The sequence below is a fragment of the Chiloscyllium plagiosum genome, unplaced genomic scaffold (genome assembly GCF_037043375.1).
Source record: "Chiloscyllium plagiosum isolate Xiang-an unplaced genomic scaffold, Cpla_swu_hap1 HiC_scaffold_16, whole genome shotgun sequence".
NCBI lineage: Eukaryota > Metazoa > Chordata > Chondrichthyes > Orectolobiformes > Hemiscylliidae > Chiloscyllium > Chiloscyllium plagiosum.
The window spans coordinates 10464288-10483271 of NW_028270154.1; the positions used below are offsets into that span (position 1 = coordinate 10464288).

The 18984-nt window shown below is 53.6% G+C and overlaps 1 protein-coding gene across 5 annotated transcripts in view; it reads left to right on the top strand.

Moving 5' to 3' along the window:
• The window catches only part of tnip1 (TNFAIP3 interacting protein 1), a 146053-nt gene that overhangs the window by 76421 nt on the left and 50648 nt on the right, over positions 1-18984 (top strand). For all 5 annotated transcript variants that reach the window (XM_087995110.1, XM_087995107.1, XM_087995111.1 and 2 more), the window contains exons 7-8: positions 14005-14099; positions 16671-16809. In XM_087995110.1, coding sequence (XP_087851236.1) covers positions 14005-14099; positions 16671-16809 — 234 coding nt within the window. The remainder of the gene's footprint in view (positions 1-14004; positions 14100-16670; positions 16810-18984) is intronic.

Consider the following 18984-nt stretch of genomic DNA (forward strand, 5'->3'; position numbering starts at 1 on the left):
TCTCTGGCTCTGTGTCTGTCTGTCTCTCGCTCTCTGGCTCTGTGTCTGTCTGTCTCTCGCTCTCTGGCTCTCTTTTGCTCTTGCTGTGTCTCTCTTTCTCTCTCTCTCTTGCTGTGTCTCTCTTACTCTCTTTTTCACTCTGTATGTGTGTGTCTCTCTCTCTCTCTTTTTCACTCTGTATGTGTGTGTGTCTCTCTCTCTCTCGCTGTCTCTCTCTCTCTCTCTCGCGCTCTCGCTCTGTGTCGCGCTCTCGCTCTGTGTCGCGCTCTCGCTCTGTGTCGCGCTCTCGCTCTGTGTCGCGCTCTCGCTCTGTGTCGCGCTCTCGCTCTGTGTCGCGCTCTCGCTCTGTGTCGCGCTCTCGCTCGCGCTGTGTGTGTGTGTCTCGCTCGCGCTGTGTGTGTGTGTGTCTCTCGCGCTCTGTGTGTGTGTCTCGCTCGCGCTGTGTGTGTCTGTCTCGCTCGCGCTGTGTGTGTGTGTCTCTCGCGCTGTGTGTGTCTGTCTCGCTCGCGCTGTGTGTGTCTGTCTCGCTCGCGCTGTGTGTGTGTGTCTCGCTCGCGCTGTGTGTGTGTGTGTCTCTCGCGCTGTGTGTGTCTGTCTCGCTCGCGCTGTGTGTGTCTGTCTCGCTCGCGCTGTGTGTGTGTGTCTCGCTCGCGCTGTGTGTGTGTGTGTCTCTCGCGCTCTGTGTGTGTGTGTGTCGCTCGCGCTGTGTGTGTGTGTCTCGCTCGCGCTGTGTGTGTGTGTGTCTCGCTCGCGCTGTGTGTGTGTGTCTCGCTCGCGCTGTGTGTGTGTGTCTCGCTCGCGCTGTGTGTGTGTGTCTCGCTCGCGCTGTGTGTGTGTGTCTCGCTCGCGCTGTGTGTGTGTGTCTCGCTCGCGCTGTGTGTGTGTGTCTCGCTCGCGCTGTGTGTGTGTGTCTCGCTCGCGCTGTGTGTGTGTGTCTCGCTCGCGCTGTGTGTGTGTGTCTCTCTCGCGCTGTGTGTGTGTGTCTCTCGCGCTCTGTGTGTGTGTGTGTCTCTCGCGCTCTGTGTGTGTGTGTGTCTCTCGCGCTCTGTGTGTGTGTGTGTCTCTCGCGCTCTGTGTGTGTGTGTGTCTCTCGCGCTCTGTGTGTGTGTGTGTCTCGCTCGCGCTGTGTGTGTGTGTCTCGCTCGCGCTGTGTGTGTGTGTCTCGCTCGCGCTGTGTGTGTGTGTCTCGCTCGCGCTGTGTGTGTGTGTCTCGCTCGCGCTCTGTGTGTGTGTCTCTCTCGCGCTGTGTGTGTCTCTCTCGCGCTGTGTGTGTCTCTCTCGCGCTGTGTGTGTCTCTCTCGCGCTGTGTGTGTGTCTCTCTCGCGCTGTGTGTGTGTGTCTCTCTCGCGCTGTGTGTGTGTCTCTCTCGCGCTGTGTGTGTCTCTCTCGCGCTGTGTGTGTCTCTCTCGCGCTGTGTGTGTCTCTCTCGCGCTGTGTGTGTGTCTCTCTCGCGCTGTGTGTGTGTCTCTCTCGCGCTGTGTGTGTGTCTCTCTCGCGCTGTGTGTGTGTGTCTCTCTCGCGCTGTGTGTGTGTGTCTCTCTCTCGCGCTGTGTGTGTGTGTCTCTCTCTCGCGCTGTGTGTGTGTGTCTCTCGCGCTCTGTGTGTGTGTGTGTCTCTCGCGCTCTGTGTGTGTGTGTGTCTCGCTCGCGCTGTGTGTGTGTGTCTCGCTCGCGCTGTGTGTGTGTGTCTCGCTCGCGCTGTGTGTGTGTGTCTCGCTCGCGCTGTGTGTGTCTCTCTCGCGCTGTGTGTGTCTCTCTCGCGCTGTGTGTGTGTCTCTCTCGCGCTGTGTGTGTGTGTCTCTCTCGCGCTGTGTGTGTGTCTCTCTCTCGCGCTGTGTGTGTGTCTCTCTCTCGCGCTGTGTGTGTGTCTCTCTCTGTGTGTGTGTGTGTCTCGCTCGCGCTGTGTGTGTGTGTCTCGCTCGCGCTGTGTGTGTGTGTCTCGCTCGCGCTGTGTGTGTGTGTCTCGCTCGCGCTGTGTGTGTGTGTCTCGCTCGCGCTGTGTGTGTGTGTCTCTCTCGCGCTGTGTGTGTGTGTCTCTCTCGCGCTGTGTGTGTGTGTCTCTCTCGCGCTGTGTGTGTGTGTCTCGCTCGCGCTGTGTGTGTGTGTCTCTCTCGCGCTGTGTGTGTCTCTCTCGCGCTGTGTGTGTGTCTCTCTCGCGCTGTGTGTGTGTGTCTCTCTCGCGCTGTGTGTGTCTCTCTCGCGCTGTGTGTGTCTCTCTCGCGCTGTGTGTGTCTCTCTCGTGCTGTGTGTGTGTCTCTCTCGCGCTGTGTGTGTGTGTCTCTCTCGCGCTGTGTGTGTGTCTCTCTCGCGCTGTGTGTGTGTCTCTCTCGCGCTGTGTGTGTGTCTCTCTCGCGCTGTGTGTGTGTCTCTCTCGCGCTGTGTGTGTGTGTCTCTCTCGCGCTGTGTGTGTGTCTCTCTCGCGCTGTGTGTGTGTGTCTCTCTCGCGCTGTGTGTGTGTCTCTCTCTGTGTGTGTGTGTCTCTCTCTGTGTGTGTGTGTCTCTCTCTGTGTGTGTGTGTGTCTCTCTGTGTGTGTGTGTGTGTCTCGCTCGCGCTGTGTGTGTGTGTCTCGCTCGCGCTGTGTGTGTGTGTCTCGCTCGCGCTGTGTGTGTGTGTCTCGCTCGCGCTGTGTGTGTGTGTCTCGCTCGCGCTGTGTGTGTGTGTCTCGCTCGCGCTGTGTGTGTGTGTCTCGCTCGCGCTGTGTGTGTCTCTCTCGCGCTGTGTGTGTCTCTCTCGCGCTGTGTGTGTCTCTCTCGCGCTGTGTGTGTCTCTCTCGCGCTGTGTGTGTGTCTCTCTCGCGCTGTGTGTGTGTCTCTCTCGCGCTGTGTGTGTGTCTCTCTCGCGCTGTGTGTGTGTCTCTCTCGCGCTGTGTGTGTGTCTCTCTCGCGCTGTGTGTGTGTCTCTCTCGCGCTGTGTGTGTGTGTCTCTCTCGCGCTGTGTGTGTGTGTCTCTCTCTCGCGCTGTGTGTGTGTGTCTCTCTCTCGCGCTGTGTGTGTGTGTCTCTCGCGCTCTGTGTGTGTGTGTGTGTCTCGCTCGCGCTGTGTGTGTGTGTCTCGCTCGCGCTGTGTGTGTGTGTCTCGCTCGCGCTGTGTGTGTGTGTCTCGCTCGCGCTGTGTGTGTGTGTCTCTCTCGCGCTGTGTGTGTGTCTCTCGCGCTCTGTGTGTGTGTGTGTCTCTCGCGCTCTGTGTGTGTGTGTCTCTCGCGCTCTGTGTGTGTGTGTGTCTCTCGCGCTCTGTGTGTGTGTGTCTCTCGCGCTCTGTGTGTGTGTGTGTCTCGCTCGCGCTGTGTGTGTGTGTCTCGCTCGCGCTGTGTGTGTGTGTCTCTCTCTCGCGCTGTGTGTGTGTGTCTCTCTCTCGCGCTGTGTGTGTGTCTCTCGCGCTCTGTGTGTGTGTGTGTCTCTCGCGCTGTGTGTGTGTGTCTCGCTCGCGCTGTGTGTGTGTGTCTCGCTCGCGCTGTGTGTGTGTGTCTCGCTCGCGCTCTGTGTGTGTGTCTCGCTCGCGCTCTGTGTGTGTGTCTCGCTCGCGCTGTGTGTGTCTCTCTCGCGCTGTGTGTGTCTCTCTCGCGCTGTGTGTGTGTCTCTCTCGCGCTGTGTGTGTGTCTCTCTCGCGCTGTGTGTGTGTGTCTCTCTCGCGCTGTGTGTGTGTGTCTCTCTCGCGCTGTGTGTGTGTGTCTCTCTCGCGCTGTGTGTGTGTCTCTCTCTCGCGCTGTGTGTGTGTCTCTCTCTCGCGCTGTGTGTGTGTCTCTCTCTCGCGCTGTGTGTGTGTCTCTCTGTGTGTGTGTGTGTGTCTCTCTCTGTGTGTGTGTGTGTCTCGCTCGCGCTGTGTGTGTGTGTCTCGCTCGCGCTGTGTGTGTGTGTCTCGCTCGCGCTGTGTGTGTGTGTCTCTCTCGCGCTGTGTGTGTGTGTCTCTCTCGCGCTGTGTGTGTCTCTCTCGCGCTGTGTGTGTCTCTCTCGCGCTGTGTGTGTGTCTCTCTCGCGCTGTGTGTGTGTCTCTCTCGCGCTGTGTGTGTGTCTCTCTCGCGCTGTGTGTGTGTCTCTCTAGCGCTGTGTGTGTGTCTCTCTCGCGCTGTGTGTGTGTGTCTCTCTCGCGCTGTGTGTGTGTGTCTCTCTCGCGCTGTGTGTCTCTCTCGCGCTGTGTGTGTGTGTCTCTCTCGCGCTGTGTGTGTGTGTCTCTCTCGCGCTGTGTGTGTGTGTCTCTCTCGCGCTGTGTGTGTGTCTCTCTCTGTGTGTGTGTGTGTCTCGCTCGCGCTGTGTGTGTGTGTCTCGCTCGCGCTGTGTGTGTGTGTCTCGCTCGCGCTGTGTGTGTGTGTCTCGCTCGCGCTGTGTGTGTGTGTCTCGCTCGCGCTGTGTGTGTGTGTCTCGCTCGCGCTGTGTGTGTGTGTCTCGCTCGCGCTCTGTGTGTGTGTCTCGCTCGCGCTGTGTGTGTCTCTCTCGCGCTGTGTGTGTCTCTCTCGCGCTGTGTGTGTGTCTCTCTTGCGCTGTGTGTGTGTCTCTCTCGCGCTGTGTGTGTGTGTCTCTCTCGCGCTGTGTGTGTGTGTCTCTCTCGCGATGTGTGTGTCTCTCTCGCGCTGTGTGTGTGTCTCTCTCTCGCGCTGTGTGTGTGTCTCTCGCGCTCTGTGTGTGTGTGTGTCTCTCGCGCTCTGTGTGTGTGTGTGTCTCTCGCGCTCTGTGTGTGTGTGTGTCTCGCTCGCGCTGTGTGTGTGTGTGTGTGTGTCTCTCGCGCTGTGTGTGTGTGTCTCTCTCTCGCGCTCTGTGTGTGTGTCTCTCTCTCGCGCTCTGTGTGTGTGTGTGTCTCTCGCGCTCTGTGTGTGTCTCTCGCGCTCTGTGTGTGTGTGTGTCTCTCGCGCTCTGTGTGTGTGTCTCGCTCGCGCTGTGTGTGTGTGTCTCTCTCTCGCGCTGTGTGTGTGTGTGTCTCTCGCGCTCTGTGTGTGTGTGTGTCTCGCTCGCGCTGTGTGTGTGTGTGTCTCTCTCGCGCTCTGTGTGTGTGTGTCTCGCTCGCGCTGTGTGTGTGTGTCTCGCTCGCGCTGTGTGTGTGTGTCTCGCTCGCGCTGTGTGTGTGTGTCTCACTCGCGCTGTGTGTGTGTGTCTCTCTCGCGCTGTGTGTGTGTGTCTCTCTCGCGCTGTGTGTGTGTGTCTCTCTCGCGCTGTGTGTGTGTGTCTCTCTCGCGCTGTGTGTGTGTGTCTCTCTCGCGCTGTGTGTGTGTGTCTCTCTCGCGCTGTGTGTGTGTGTGTCTCTCGCGCTCTGTGTGTGTGTGTCTCTCTCTCGCGCTGTGTGTGTGTGTGTGTCTCTCACGCTCTGTGTGTGTGTGTGTGTCTCGCTCGCGCTGTGTGTGTGTGTGTGTCTCGCTCGCGCTGTGTGTGTGTCTCTCTCGCGCTGTGTGTGTGTGTCTCTCTCGCGCTGTGTGTGTGTGTCTCTCTCGCGCTGTGTGTGTGTGTCTCTCTCGCGCTGTGTGTGTGTGTCTCTCTCGCGCTGTGTGTGTGTGTGTGTGTCTCTCGCGCTCTGTGTGTGTGTGTGTGTCTCGCTCGCGCTGTGTGTGTGTCTCGCTCGCGCTGTGTGTGTGTGTCTCGCTCGCGCTGTGTGTGTGTGTCTCGCTCGCGCTGTGTGTGTGTGTCTCGCTCGCGCTGTGTGTGTGTGTGTCTCTCTCTCGCGCTGTGTGTGTGTGTCTCTCTCTCGCGCTGTGTGTGTGTGTGTCTCTCGCGCTCTGTATGTGTGTGTGTCTGTCTCGCGCTGTGTGTGTGTCTCTCTCGCGCTGTGTGTGTGTGTCTCTCTCGCGCTGTGTGTGTGTGTCTCTCTCGCGCTGTGTGTGTGTGTCTCGCTCGCGCTGTGTGTGTGTGTCTCGCTCGCGCTGTGTGTGTGTGTCTCTCTCGCGCTGTGTGTGTGTGTCTCTCTCTCGCGCTGTGTGTGTGTGTGTGTCTCTCACGCTCTGTGTGTGTGTGTGTGTCTCGCTCGCGCTGTGTGTGTGTGTGTGTCTCGCTCGCGCTGTGTGTGTGTCTCTCTCGCGCTGTGTGTGTGTGTCTCTCTCGCGCTGTGTGTGTGTGTCTCTCTCGCGCTGTGTGTGTGTGTCTCTCTCGCGCTGTGTGTGTGTGTCTCTCTCGCGCTGTGTGTGTGTGTGTGTGTCTCTCGCGCTCTGTGTGTGTGTGTGTGTCTCGCTCGCGCTGTGTGTGTGTCTCGCTCGCGCTGTGTGTGTGTGTCTCGCTCGCGCTGTGTGTGTGTGTCTCGCTCGCGCTGTGTGTGTGTGTCTCGCTCGCGCTGTGTGTGTGTGTCTCTCTCGCGCTGTGTGTGTGTGTCTCTCTCGCGCTGTGTGTGTGTGTCTCTCTCGCGCTGTGTGTGTGTGTCTCTCTCGCGCTGTGTGTGTGTGTGTGTGTCTCTCGCGCTCTGTGTGTGTGTGTCTCGCTCGCGCTGTGTGTGTGTGTCTCTCTCGCGCTGTGTGTGTGTGTCTCTCTCGCGCTGTGTGTGTGTGTCTCTCTCGCGCTGTGTGTGTGTGTCTCTCTCGCGCTGTGTGTGTGTCTCTCTCTCGCGCTGTGTGTGTGTGTCTCTCTCTCGCGCTGTGTGTGTGTGTCTCTCTCTCGCGCTGTGTGTGTGTCTCTCTCTCGCGCTGTGTGTGTCTCTCTCTCGCGCTGTGTGTGTGTCTCTCTCTCGCGCTGTGTGTGTGTGTGTGTCTCTCTCGCGCTGTGTGTGTGTGTGTGTGTCTCTCGCGCTCTGTGTGTGTGTGTGTGTCTCGCTCGCGCTGTGTGTGTGTCTCGCTCGCGCTGTGTGTGTGTCTCTCTCGCGCTGTGTGTGTGTCTCTCTCGCGCTGTGTGTGTGTGTCTCTCTCGCGCTGTGTGTGTGTGTCTCTCTCGCGCTGTGTGTGTGTGTCTCTCTCGCGCTGTGTGTGTGTGTCTCTCTCGCGCTGTGTGTGTGTGTCTCTCTCGCGCTGTGTGTGTGTGTGTGTGTCTCTCGCGCTCTGTGTGTGTGTGTGTCTCGCTCGCGCTGTGTGTGTGTCTCTCTCGCGCTGTGTGTGTGTCTCTCTCTCGCGCTGTGTGTGTGTGTGTCTCTCTCGAGCTGTGTGTGTGTGTCTCTCGCGCTCTGTGTGTGTGTGTGTGTGTCTCGCTCGCGCTGTGTGTGTGTCTCTCTCGCGCTGTGTGTGTGTCTCTCTCGCGCTGTGTGTGTGTGTCTCTCTCGCGTTGTGTGTGTGTCTCTCTCTCGCGCTGTGTGTGTGTCTCTCTCTCGCGCTGTGTGTGTGTGTGTGTGTCTCTCGCGCTCTGTGTGTGTGTGTGTCTCGCTCGCGCTGTGTGTGTGTCTCTCTCGCGCTGTGTGTGTGTCTCTCTCGCGCTGTGTGTGTGTGTGTCTCTCTCGCGCTGTGTGTGTGTGTCTCTCTCGCGCTGTGTGTGTGTCTCTCTCGCGCTGTGTGTGTGTGTGTCTCTCGCGCTCTGTGTGTGTGTGTGTCTCGCTCGCGCTGTGTGTGTGTCTCTCTCGCGCTGTGTGTGTGTGTCTCTCTCGCGCTGTGTGTGTGTGTCTCTCTCGCGCTGTGTGTGTGTGTCTCTCTCGCGCTGTGTGTGTGTGTCTCTCTCGCGCTGTGTGTGTGTCTCTCTCTCGCGCTGTGTGTGTGTGTCTCTCTCTCGCGCTGTGTGTGTGTGTCTCTCTCTCGCGCTGTGTGTGTGTCTCTCTCTCGCGCTCTGTGTGTGTGTGTGTCTCACTCGCGCTGTGTGTGTGTCTCTCGCTCGCGCTGTGTGTGTGTGTGTCTCTCTCGCGCTGTGTGTGTGTCTCTCTCGCGCTCTGTGTGTGCCGCGCTCTCTCTCGCTCGCGCTCTCTCTCTCTCGCTCTGTGCGTCTCTATTTCTCTCTCTCGCTCTGTGTCGCTCTATTTCTCTCTCTCGCTCTGTGCGTCTCTCTCTCGCTCTGTGTGTCGCTCTCTCGCTCTGTCTCTCTCTCGCTCTCTCTCTCTCGCTCTGTGTCTGTCTGTCTCTCTCTCGCTCTTTGTCTCTCTCTCTCTCTCTCGCTCTGTGTCTCTCTCTCTCTCTCGCTCTTTGTCTGTCTGTCTCTCTCTCTCTCGCTCTGTGTCTCTCTCGCTCTCGCTCTGTGTGTCGCTCTCTCGCTCTCGCTCTGTGTGTGTGTGTCTCTCTCGCGCTGTGTGTGTGTGTCTCTCTCGCGCTGTGTGTGTGTGTCTCTCTCGCGCTGTGTGTGTGTGTCTCTCTCGCGCTGTGTGTGTGTCTCTCTCTGTGTGTGTGTGTGTCTCGCTCGCGCTGTGTGTGTGTGTCTCGCTCGCGCTGTGTGTGTGTGTCTCGCTCGCGCTGTGTGTGTGTGTCTCGCTCGCGCTGTGTGTGTGTGTCTCGCTCGCGCTGTGTGTGTGTGTCTCGCTCGCGCTCTGTGTGTGTGTCTCGCTCGCGCTCTGTGTGTGTGTCTCGCTCGCGCTCTGTGTGTGTGTCTCTCTCGCGCTGTGTGTGTCTCTCTCGCGCTGTGTGTGTCTCTCTCGCGCTGTGTGTGTCTCTCTCGCGCTGTGTGTGTGTCTCTCTCGCGCTGTGTGTGTGTCTCTCTCGCGCTGTGTGTGTGTCTCTCTCTCGCGCTGTGTGTGTGTGTCTCTCTCGCGCTGTGTGTGTGTGTGTGTGTCTCTCGCGCTCTGTGTGTGTGTGTCTCTCTCGCGCTGTGTGTGTGTCTCTCTCGCGCTGTGTGTGTGTGTCTCTCTCGCGCTGTGTGTGTGTCTCTCTCGCGCTGTGTGTGTGTGTGTGTGTCTCTCGCGCTCTGTGTGTGTGTGTGTGTCTCGCTCGCGCTGTGTGTGTGTCTCGCTCGCGCTGTGTGTGTGTGTCTCGCTCGCGCTGTGTGTGTGTGTCTCGCTCGCGCTGTGTGTGTGTGTCTCTCTCGCGCTGTGTGTGTGTGTCTCTCTCGCGCTGTGTGTGTGTGTCTCTCTCGCGCTGTGTGTGTGTGTCTCTCTCGCGCTGTGTGTGTGTGTGTGTGTGTCTCTCGCGCTCTGTGTGTGTGTGTGTGTCTCGCTCGCGCTGTGTGTGTGTGTCTCGCTCGCGCTGTGTGTGTGTGTCTCTCTCGCGCTGTGTGTGTGTGTCTCTCTCGCGCTGTGTGTGTGTGTCTCTCTCGCGCTGTGTGTGTGTGTCTCTCTCGCGCTGTGTGTGTGTCTCTCTCTCGCGCTGTGTGTGTGTGTCTCTCTCTCGCGCTGTGTGTGTGTCTCTCTCTCGCGCTGTGTGTGTCTCTCTCTCGCGCTGTGTGTGTGTCTCTCTCTCGCGCTGTGTGTGTGTGTGTGTCTCTCTCGCGCTGTGTGTGTGTGTGTGTGTCTCTCGCGCTCTGTGTGTGTGTGTGTGTCTCGCTCGCGCTGTGTGTGTGTCTCTCTCGCGCTGTGTGTGTGTCTCTCTCGCGCTGTGTGTGTGTGTCTCTCTCGCGCTGTGTGTGTGTGTCTCTCTCGCGCTGTGTGTGTGTGTCTCTCTCGCGCTGTGTGTGTGTGTCTCTCTCGCGCTGTGTGTGTGTGTGTGTGTCTCTCGCGCTCTGTGTGTGTGTGTGTCTCGCTCGCGCTGTGTGTGTGTCTCTCTCGCGCTGTGTGTGTGTCTCTCTCTCGCGCTGTGTGTGTGTGTGTGTCTCTCTCGCGCTGTGTGTGTGTGTGTGTGTGTCTCTCGCGCTCTGTGTGTGTGTGTGTGTGTCTCGCTCGCGCTGTGTGTGTGTCTCTCTCGCGCTGTGTGTGTGTCTCTCTCGCGCTGTGTGTGTGTGTCTCTCTCGCGTTGTGTGTGTGTCTCTCTCTCGCGCTGTGTGTGTGTCTCTCTCTCGCGCTGTGTGTGTGTGTGTGTGTCTCTCGCGCTCTGTGTGTGTGTGTGTCTCGCTCGCGCTGTGTGTGTGTCTCTCTCGCGCTGTGTGTGTGTCTCTCTCGCGCTGTGTGTGTGTGTGTCTCTCTCGCGCTGTGTGTGTGTCTCTCTCGCGCTGTGTGTGTGTGTGTCTCTCGCGCTCTGTGTGTGTGTGTGTCTCGCTCGCGCTGTGTGTGTGTCTCTCTCGCGCTGTGTGTGTGTGTCTCTCTCGCGCTGTGTGTGTGTGTCTCTCTCGCGCTGTGTGTGTGTCTCTCTCTCGCGCTGTGTGTGTGTGTCTCTCTCTCGCGCTGTGTGTGTGTGTCTCTCGCTCGCGCTGTGTGTGTGTGTGTCTCTCTCGCGCTGTGTGTGTGTCTCTCTCGCGCTGTGTGTGTGTCTCTCTCGCGCTGTGTGTGTGTCTCTCTCGCGCTCTGTGTGTGCCGCGCTCTCTCTCGCTCGCTCTCTCTCTCTCTCGCTCTGTGCGTCTCTATTTCTCTCTCTCGCTCTGTGTCGCTCTATTTCTCTCTCTCGCTCTGTGCGTCTCTCTCTCGCTCTGTGTGTCGCTCTCTCGCTCTGTCTCTCTCTCGCTCTCTCTCTCTCGCTCTGTGTCTGTCTGTCTCTCTCTCGCTCTTTGTCTCTCTCTCTCTCTCTCGCTCTGTGTCTCTCTCTCTCTCTCGCTCTTTGTCTGTCTGTCTCTCTCTCTCTCGCTCTGTGTCTCTCTCGCTCTCGCTCTGTGTGTCGCTCTCTCGCTCTCGCTCTGTGTGTCGCTCTCTCGCTCTCGCTCTGTGTGTCGCTCTCTCGCTCTCGCTCTGTGTGTCGCTCTCGCGCGCTCGCTCTGTGTGTCGCTCTCGCGCGCTCGCTCGCTGTGTGTCGCTCTCGCGCGCTCGCTCGCTGTGTGTCGCTCTCGCGCGCTCGCTCGCTGTGTGTCGCTCTCGCGCGCTCGCTCGCTGTGTCGCTCTCGCGCGCTCGCTCGCTGTGTCGCTCTCGCGCGCTCGCTCTCTGGCTGTGTCGCTCTCGCGCGCTCGCTCTCTGGCTGTGTCGCTCTCGCGCGCTCGCTCTCTGGCTGTGTCGCTCTCGCTCGCTCGCTGTGTCGCTCTCGCGCGCTCGCTCTCTGGCTGTGTCGCTCTCGCGCGCTCGCTCTCTGGCTGTGTCGCTCTCGCGCGCTCGCTCTCTGGCTGTGTCGCTCTCGCGCGCTCGCTCTCTGTGTCGCTCTCGCGCGCTCGCTCTCTGTGTCGCTCTCGCGCGCTCGCTCTCTGTGTCGCTCTCGCGCGCTCGCTCTCTGTGTCGCTCTCGCGCGCTCGCTCTCTGTGTCGCTCTCGCGCGCTCGCTCGCTGTGTCGCTCTCGCGCGCTCTCTCGCTGTGTCGCTCTCGCGCGCTCGCTCTCTTGCTGTGTCGCTCTCGCGCGCTCGCTCTCTTGCTGTGTCGCTCTCGCGCGCTCGCTCTCTTGCTGTGTCGCTCTCGCGCGCTCGCTCTCTTGCTGTGTCGCTCTCGCGCGCTCGCTCTCTGGCTGTGTCGCTCTCGCGCGCTCGCTCTCTGGCTGTGTCGCTCTCGCTCGCTCGCTGTGTCGCTCTCGCGCGCTCGCTCTCTGGCTGTGTCGCTCTCGCGCGCTCGCTCTCTGGCTGTGTCGCTCTCGCGCGCTCGCTCTCTGGCTGTGTCGCTCTCGCGCGCTCGCTCTCTGTGTCGCTCTCGCGCGCTCGCTCTCTGTGTCGCTCTCGCGCGCTCGCTCTCTGTGTCGCTCTCGCGCGCTCGCTCTCTGTGTCGCTCTCGCGCGCTCGCTCTCTGTGTCGCTCTCGCGCGCTCGCTCGCTGTGTCGCTCTCGCGCGCTCTCTCGCTGTGTCGCTCTCGCGCGCTCGCTCTCTTGCTGTGTCGCTCTCGCGCGCTCGCTCTCTTGCTGTGTCGCTCTCGCGCGCTCGCTCTCTTGCTGTGTCGCTCTCGCGCGCTCGCTCTCTTGCTGTGTCGCTCTCGCGCGCTCGCTCTCTTGCTGTGTCGCTCTCTCCTTTCCTGTATCTCACTTTCTCACTTTCTTTCTCTTTCTCTCTTTTTCTCTTTCTCCTCTTTCTCTCTTTTTCTCTTTCTCCTTCTCTTTCTCTCTTTTTCTCTTTCTCCTTCTCTTTCTCTCTTTTTCTCTTTCTCTTTCTCTCTTTCTCTTTCTCTCTTTTTCTCCTTTCTCTTTCTCTCTTTTTCTCCTTTCTCTTTCTCTCTTTTTCTCCTTTCTCTTTCTCTTTCTCTCTTATTCTCTTTCTCTTTCTCTCTTTTTCTCCTTTCTCTTTCTCTTTCTCTCTTTTTCTCTTTCTCTTTCTCTCTTTTTCTCCTTTCTCTTTCTCTCTTTTTCTCCTTTCTCTTTCTCTCTTTTTCTCTTTCTCCTTCTCTTTCTCTCTTTTTCTCTTTCTCCTTCTCTTTCTCTCTTTTTCTCTTTCTCTTTTTCTCTTTCTCTTTCTCTCTTTTTCTCCTTTCTCTTTCTCTTTCTCTCTTATTCTCTTTCTCTTTCTCTCTTTTTCTCCTTTCTCTTTCTCTTTCTCTCTTTTTCTCTTTCTCTTTCTCTCTTTTTCTCCTTTCTCTTTCTCTCTTTTTCTCTTTCTCCTTCTCTTTCTCTCTTTTTCTCTTTCTCTTTTTCTCTTTCTCTTTCTCTCTTTTTCTCCTTTCTCTTTCTCTTTCTCTCTTATTCTCTTTCTCTTTCTCTCTTTTTCTCCTTTCTCTTTCTCTTTCTCTCATTTTCTCTTTCTCTTTCTCTCTTTTTCTCCTTTCTCTTTCTCTCTTTTTCTCCTTTCTCTTTCTCTCTTTTTCTCTTTCTCCTTCTCTTTCTCTCTTTTTCTCTTTCTCCTTCTCTTTCTCTCTTTTTCTCTTTCTCTTTTTCTCTTTCTCTCTTTTTCTCCTTTCTCTTTCTCTCTTTTTCTCCTTTCTCTTTCTCTCTTTTTCTCCTTTCTCTTTCTCTTTCTCTCTTATTCTCTTTCTCTTTCTCTCTTTTTCTCCTTTCTCTTTCTCTTTCTCTCTTTTTCTCTTTCTCCTTCTCTTTCTCTCTTTTTCTCTTTCTCTTTCTCTCTTTCTCTTTCTCTCTTTTTCTCCTTTCTCTTTCTCTCTTTTTCTCCTTTCTCTTTCTCTCTTTTTCTCCTTTCTCTTTCTCTTTCTCTCTTATTCTCTTTCTCTTTCTCTCTTTTTCTCCTTTCTCTTTCTCTTTCTCTCTTTTTCTCTTTCTCTTTCTCTCTTTTTCTCCTTTCTCTTTCTCTCTTTTTCTCCTTTCTCTTTCTCTCTTTTTCTCTTTCTCCTTCTCTTTCTCTCTTTTTCTCTTTCTCCTTCTCTTTCTCTCTTTTTCTCTTTCTCTTTTTCTCTTTCTCTTTCTCTCTTTTTCTCCTTTCTCTTTCTCTTTCTCTCTTATTCTCTTTCTCTTTCTCTCTTTTTCTCCTTTCTCTTTCTCTTTCTCTCTTTTTCTCTTTCTCTTTCTCTCTTTTTCTCCTTTCTCTTTCTCTCTTTTTCTCTTTCTCCTTCTCTTTCTCTCTTTTTCTCTTTCTCTTTTTCTCTTTCTCTTTCTCTCTTTTTCTCCTTTCTCTTTCTCTTTCTCTCTTATTCTCTTTCTCTTTCTCTCTTTTTCTCCTTTCTCTTTCTCTTTCTCTCATTTTCTCTTTCTCTTTCTCTCTTTTTCTCCTTTCTCTTTCTCTCTTTTTCTCCTTTCTCTTTCTCTCTTTTTCTCTTTCTCCTTCTCTTTCTCTCTTTTTCTCTTTCTCCTTCTCTTTCTCTCTTTTTCTCTTTCTCTTTTTCTCTTTCTCTCTTTTTCTCCTTTCTCTTTCTCTCTTTTTCTCCTTTCTCTTTCTCTCTTTTTCTCCTTTCTCTTTCTCTTTCTCTCTTATTCTCTTTCTCTTTCTCTCTTTTTCTCTTTCTCTCTTTTTCTCTTTCTCTTTCTCTGTTTTTCTCCTTTCTCTTTCTCTCTTTTTCTCCTTTCTCTTTCTCTTTCTCTCTTATTCTCTTTCTCTTTCTCTCTTTTTCTCTTTCTCTCTTTTTCTCTTTCTCTTTCTCTCTTTTTCTCCTTTCTCTTTCTCTCTTTTTCTCCTTTCTCTTTCTCTCTTTTTCTCCTTTCTCTTTCTCTCTTTTTCTCCTTTCTCTTTCTCTCTTTTTCACTCTCTCTCACTCTCTCTCACTCTCTCTCACTCTCTCTCACTCTCTCTCACTCTCTCTCACTCTCTCTCACTCTCTCTCACTCTCTCTCACTCTCTCTCACTCTCTCTCACTCTCTCTCACTCTCTCTCACTCTCTCCCTCCCAGACCCTTTGTGAACAGCTCCGTAAAGAGAATGCAGATCTTCGGTGGAAGCTGGACCATGACCTGGATGACAAGAACCAGATGATGGAGAAGATGAAGTACGTTGACAGTCTATCTCTTACAATAATGAAGGAACTGCATTCCGGTAGCACCTTTTCCTACCTTGGGATTTCCTGAAGCCTTTGACAGCCGGTGAAGTACTTGTTTCGAAAAGTCACCGCTGTTCGTGTAGGAAACGTGGGCAGGAAAGGCCAATCAGCCCATCAAGCCCACTGCACTAGTTGTGCTGTCACTGCACCTTCCTGTCTGCCCACCATAACCCTCTGTCTGTCAGGCATCTATCCAAGTTATTCTCAAATAAACTTAAAGACCCAGCGGTGGAGGATTTGTTAGTCTGAGATTGATATTAAACAATATGAGGAGGGGCTGGATGGGCTGGGGCATTTTTCACTGGAGTGTAGGAGGTTGAGGGGTAACCTTATAGAGGCTTATACAATCATGAGGGACATGGATAGGGTGAATGATAGGTGTCTTTTCCTTGGGGTGAGAAATTTTAAAACTAGGGGGCACATTTGAGAGGAGAAAGATTTTAAAAAAGACACAAGGGGCAATTTTTTTAACACAGAGGGCGGTTCGTGTGTGGAATGAACTTGCGGAGCAAGTGATGGATGTGGGTACAATTACAATGTTTAAAAGGCATTTGGATAAATTCATGGATAGGAAAGGTTTAGAGGGATATGGACCAGGAGCAGGCAGGTGGTGAGACTAGTTTAGTTTGGGAACATGGTCAGCATGGACTGGTTGGACCGAAGGGTCTGTTTCCACGCTGTATGGCTGTATCATCTCTGTCTTAAAAGGGAGGTCTCTTATTCTCTAGTTTTGGTCTCTCCAACAAGTGGAGAATACCCTCTGCCTAATCAGGCCCCTCTGGACCACCTGATGTTTCATTAAGATCATCGCCTCCTTTTTCTAAACCCCAGTGGTTATGGACTGAACTTGTTTAATCTTTCTTCCTTCGTCCCAGTAATTTTCACACTGTAAACAATGTGGGAATAACCAGGTCATCTTTTTGTTATTTTTACATATATCGAGGGATGGCCAATGTCCCAGAGTCCCAAAGGGGAATGCCCATTGAACAATAGCATCTCTGACAGTACTGCCCACCCCTCTCCCCTCAGTGCTGCACTGGGGATGTCAGCCTAGGAACGGTCTCTGGAGTAGGACTTGAGCCGATGACTCACTATCTGCTCAGACGAGACATTTTCCCTCGTGGGAGGGTGTAGAGCTAGGGATCACTGTTGAGAAATAAGGATAAAAATCACACAACACCAGGCTAGAGTCCAACAGGTTTAATTGGAAGCACACTAGCTCCTTCATCATTTGATAGCGTTGCTCTGAAAGCTAGTGTGCTTCCAATTAAACCTGTTGGACTATAACCTGGTGTTGTGATTTTTAACTTTGTCCATCCCAGTCCAACACCGGCATCTCCGAATCATGAGAAATAAGGAGTCACCCATTTAAGACCAAGACAAGAAATATCTTTTTTTTCCTGAGAGTTGTACGTTTTTGGAACTTTCTCTTCCATGAAAGGCAGGGAAGCAGAGTCTTTTAGTATTTTTAAGGAAGAGCTGATTTGATCCTTGACAAGAAGGGAGGGGTGAGAGGTCATTGAGGGTGGGTGGGGATGTGGAGGAATCCGATCAGATATGACTTACTGACCAGCAGAGCACGCTAGAGGGGCAGAGTGACCTACCCCCACCCCGCTCCCAATGTCCTGCGACAGTGCCACCCCTCAACCCAGCACTCTCTGTCCGCCAGCTTGCATCTTCCCCCATTTTCTAGCCCATAAGACAGAAGTAAGCCATTCAGCCCATCAAGACTTTGTGCCAACCAACATCCTCGTGGCTGCTCTGATAATCTTCAACTCCACTTGCCTGTCGTTTTTCCCATAACCCTTGATCCCTTTGACTGACTTATAGACTTGTCCATTTTGGTTCTGAATATACTGAATGACCCAGCCTCCACTACCCTGTGTGGTGAAGAATTCCCCAGATTCACTCTCCTCAAAGAGAAGAAATTCCTCCTCAATCTCTGTCCGAAATGGACTTACTTGGAGATTACACCCTTTGGTCCGAGACCCCTCATGCTCCTTGAGCTCCCCTCAGTGGGGAGATTTCCAGCTCCAAATACTCCCTGCACACCCCCCAGTGTCTATTCCCAGTCTGCTAGTCATTGAATGGTATCCTTTGGAATTGAGTACAGATTCTAGACCTAGTATTGAGAACAGAATCCCTACAGTGTGGATACAGGCCATTTGGCCCAACAGGTTTCTGGCTAGTATTCCAGCCGATATTTCCCTAAATGTTGATCAGCAGCTATGGAGAGAGGAAGAGATAACGCTCAGGATTTAACCCCACTCAGGCTGGTGGGGACCATTAGGAGGTGGGTTGGTCAAAGATGGAAGGAAGCCCACCTCCCCTACCATTTCAAAGAATGGAAGATCACCAGGTCCAGCCCACCCTTTTGGGAGGATGGTCCTTCCTCCGAACGCTCTGTGTGATCGTCGGTAAAACGAAATGAAAGGGATTCGGTGAAACAGAGATTCCTCGCACCTTTTCAGCTGTGTCCTTTTTAATTCTCACCCCTCCCGGCCCCTCGCCTCACTCCAGGCACGAGAACCTGAAGTTGAAGAAAATGATGGCGGAGCGGGTGCAGCAGAGGGAGCTGGACCAGGCAGTTCCCACACTTGCGGTGGTCTCCAAAGAGGAGCCCGTAGTCAAGCCACTGGAAGGAGCAGCTCTCCAGCAGGTCAGTAACGTCTCAGTCCCGGGGGCACGACCCACTACACCCACCCGTGCCTTTCCTGTGGGGAGTGGTTTGCAGCTCTGTAGCACCTGTCACAACCTCGGAAGATCTCAAAGTATCTTGGGAGCGTTATCATGTGGGAAAACCCAGTGACCACGTCAACCACAAGCTGCAGTGAGACAGTCTCCAGCAACTTGTGAATGACACAATACTGATCCCATTCATTTGTAAACCAGACTTCCATTCTGCAAAGAACAGAACACAATCTCTACAGTGTGGGAACAGGCCATTTGACCCAACAAGTTCACACTGATCCTTCCGAAGAGGAACCCACCCAGACCCATTCCCTTACCCTATTACTCTACATTTGCCCCTGACTAATCCAAATAACCTACACATCCCAGAACACTATGGACAATTTAACATGCCAATTCATCTAACCTGTACATAGAGATGTACAGCATGGAAACAGACCTTCGGTCCAACTTGTCCATGCTGACCAGGTATCCTAAATTAATGTAGTCGCATTTGCCAACATTTGGTCCATATCCCTCCAAACCCTTCCTATTCATATACCCATCCAGATGCCTTTTAAATGTTGTAATTGTACCAGCCTCCACCACTTCCTCTGGCAGCACATTCCATACACGTACCACCCTCAGCATGAAAAAGTTGCCCCTTAGGTCCGTTTATATCTTTCCCCTCTCATTCCCCTCTCACCCTAAACCTATGCCCTCTAGTTCTGGACTCCCCCACCCCAGGGAAAAGACTTTATCTATTAATCCAATCCATGTCCCCAGTGATTTTATAAACTTTCATAAGGTCACCCCTCAGCCTCTGACACTCCAGGGAAAAGAGCCCCAGCCTATTCAACCTCTCCCGAAAGCTCAAACCCTCCAACCCTGGCAACATCCTTATAAATCCTTTCTGAACCTTTTCAAGTTTCACAACATGTTTCTGATAGGAAGGAGACCAGAATTGCTCACAGTATTCCAACAGTGGCCTAACCAATGTCCTGTACAGCCGCACCATGATCTCCCAACTCCTGTACTCAATACTCTGACCAATAAAGGAAAGCATACCAAACGCCTTCTTCACTATCCTATCTACCTGCGACTCCACTTTCAAGGAGCTATGAACCTGCACTCCAAGGTCACTTTGTTCAGCAACACTCCCCAGGACCTTACCATAAAGTGTATAAGTCCTGCTAAGATTTGCTTTCCTAAAATGCAGCACCTCGCATTTATCCGAATTAAACTCCAGCTGCTACTCCTCAGCCCATTGACCCATCTGGTCCAGATCCTGTTGTAATCTGAGGTACCTTCGCTGTCCACTACACCTCCAATTTTGGTGTCATCTGCAAAGTTACTAACTATGTTCACATCCAAATCATTTATATAAATGTTGAACAATAGTGGACCCAGCACCGATCCTGGTGGCACTCCACTGGTCACAGGCCTCTAGTCTGAAAAACAACCCTCCACCACCACCCTCTCTCTTCTACCTTTTTGAGCCAGTTCTGTATCCAAATGGCTAGTTCTCCCTTTATTCCATGAGATCTAACCTGGCTAACTAGTCTCCCATGGGGAACCTTGTTGAACGCCTTGCTGAAGTCCCTATAGATCATGTCTACTGCTCTGCCCCCTCTTTGGCTTGGTCTCTCTTTTTCTGCACCCCCTCCCACTCTGCCATCCCTCCTCATCAATAATTGATTTGATGTATTGTTGTCACATGTGCCTATGTACAGTGAAAATATTTGTTTTGCATGAATCCAGGCAGACTATACCATACAAAGTCCATTCGGGTAATAGAGCAGAGGGAGGGATGCAAGAGAAGGTGCTCAGAGAATCATGTCAATATTAACTTTGAAATTTGAGAGGTTCATTCAGCAGTCTAATAACAGCGGGGCAGAAGCTGTTGGTACGTGTGTTTAAGCTTTTGTATCTTCTGCCTGATGGAAGAGGGTGGGTTAGATTATAACCAGGGGTCTTTGATGATGTTGGTAGCCTGCCTGAGGCAGTGGGAGGTGTCGATGGAGTCAATGGATGGAAGGCTGGTTTGTGTGATGGACTGGGCTGTGTTCACAACTCCCTGTAGTTTCTTACAGTCCTGGGCAGAGCAGTTGCCGTACTAAGCTGTGACCTATCCAGGTAGAATTCGTTTTTATGGCCCACCTAT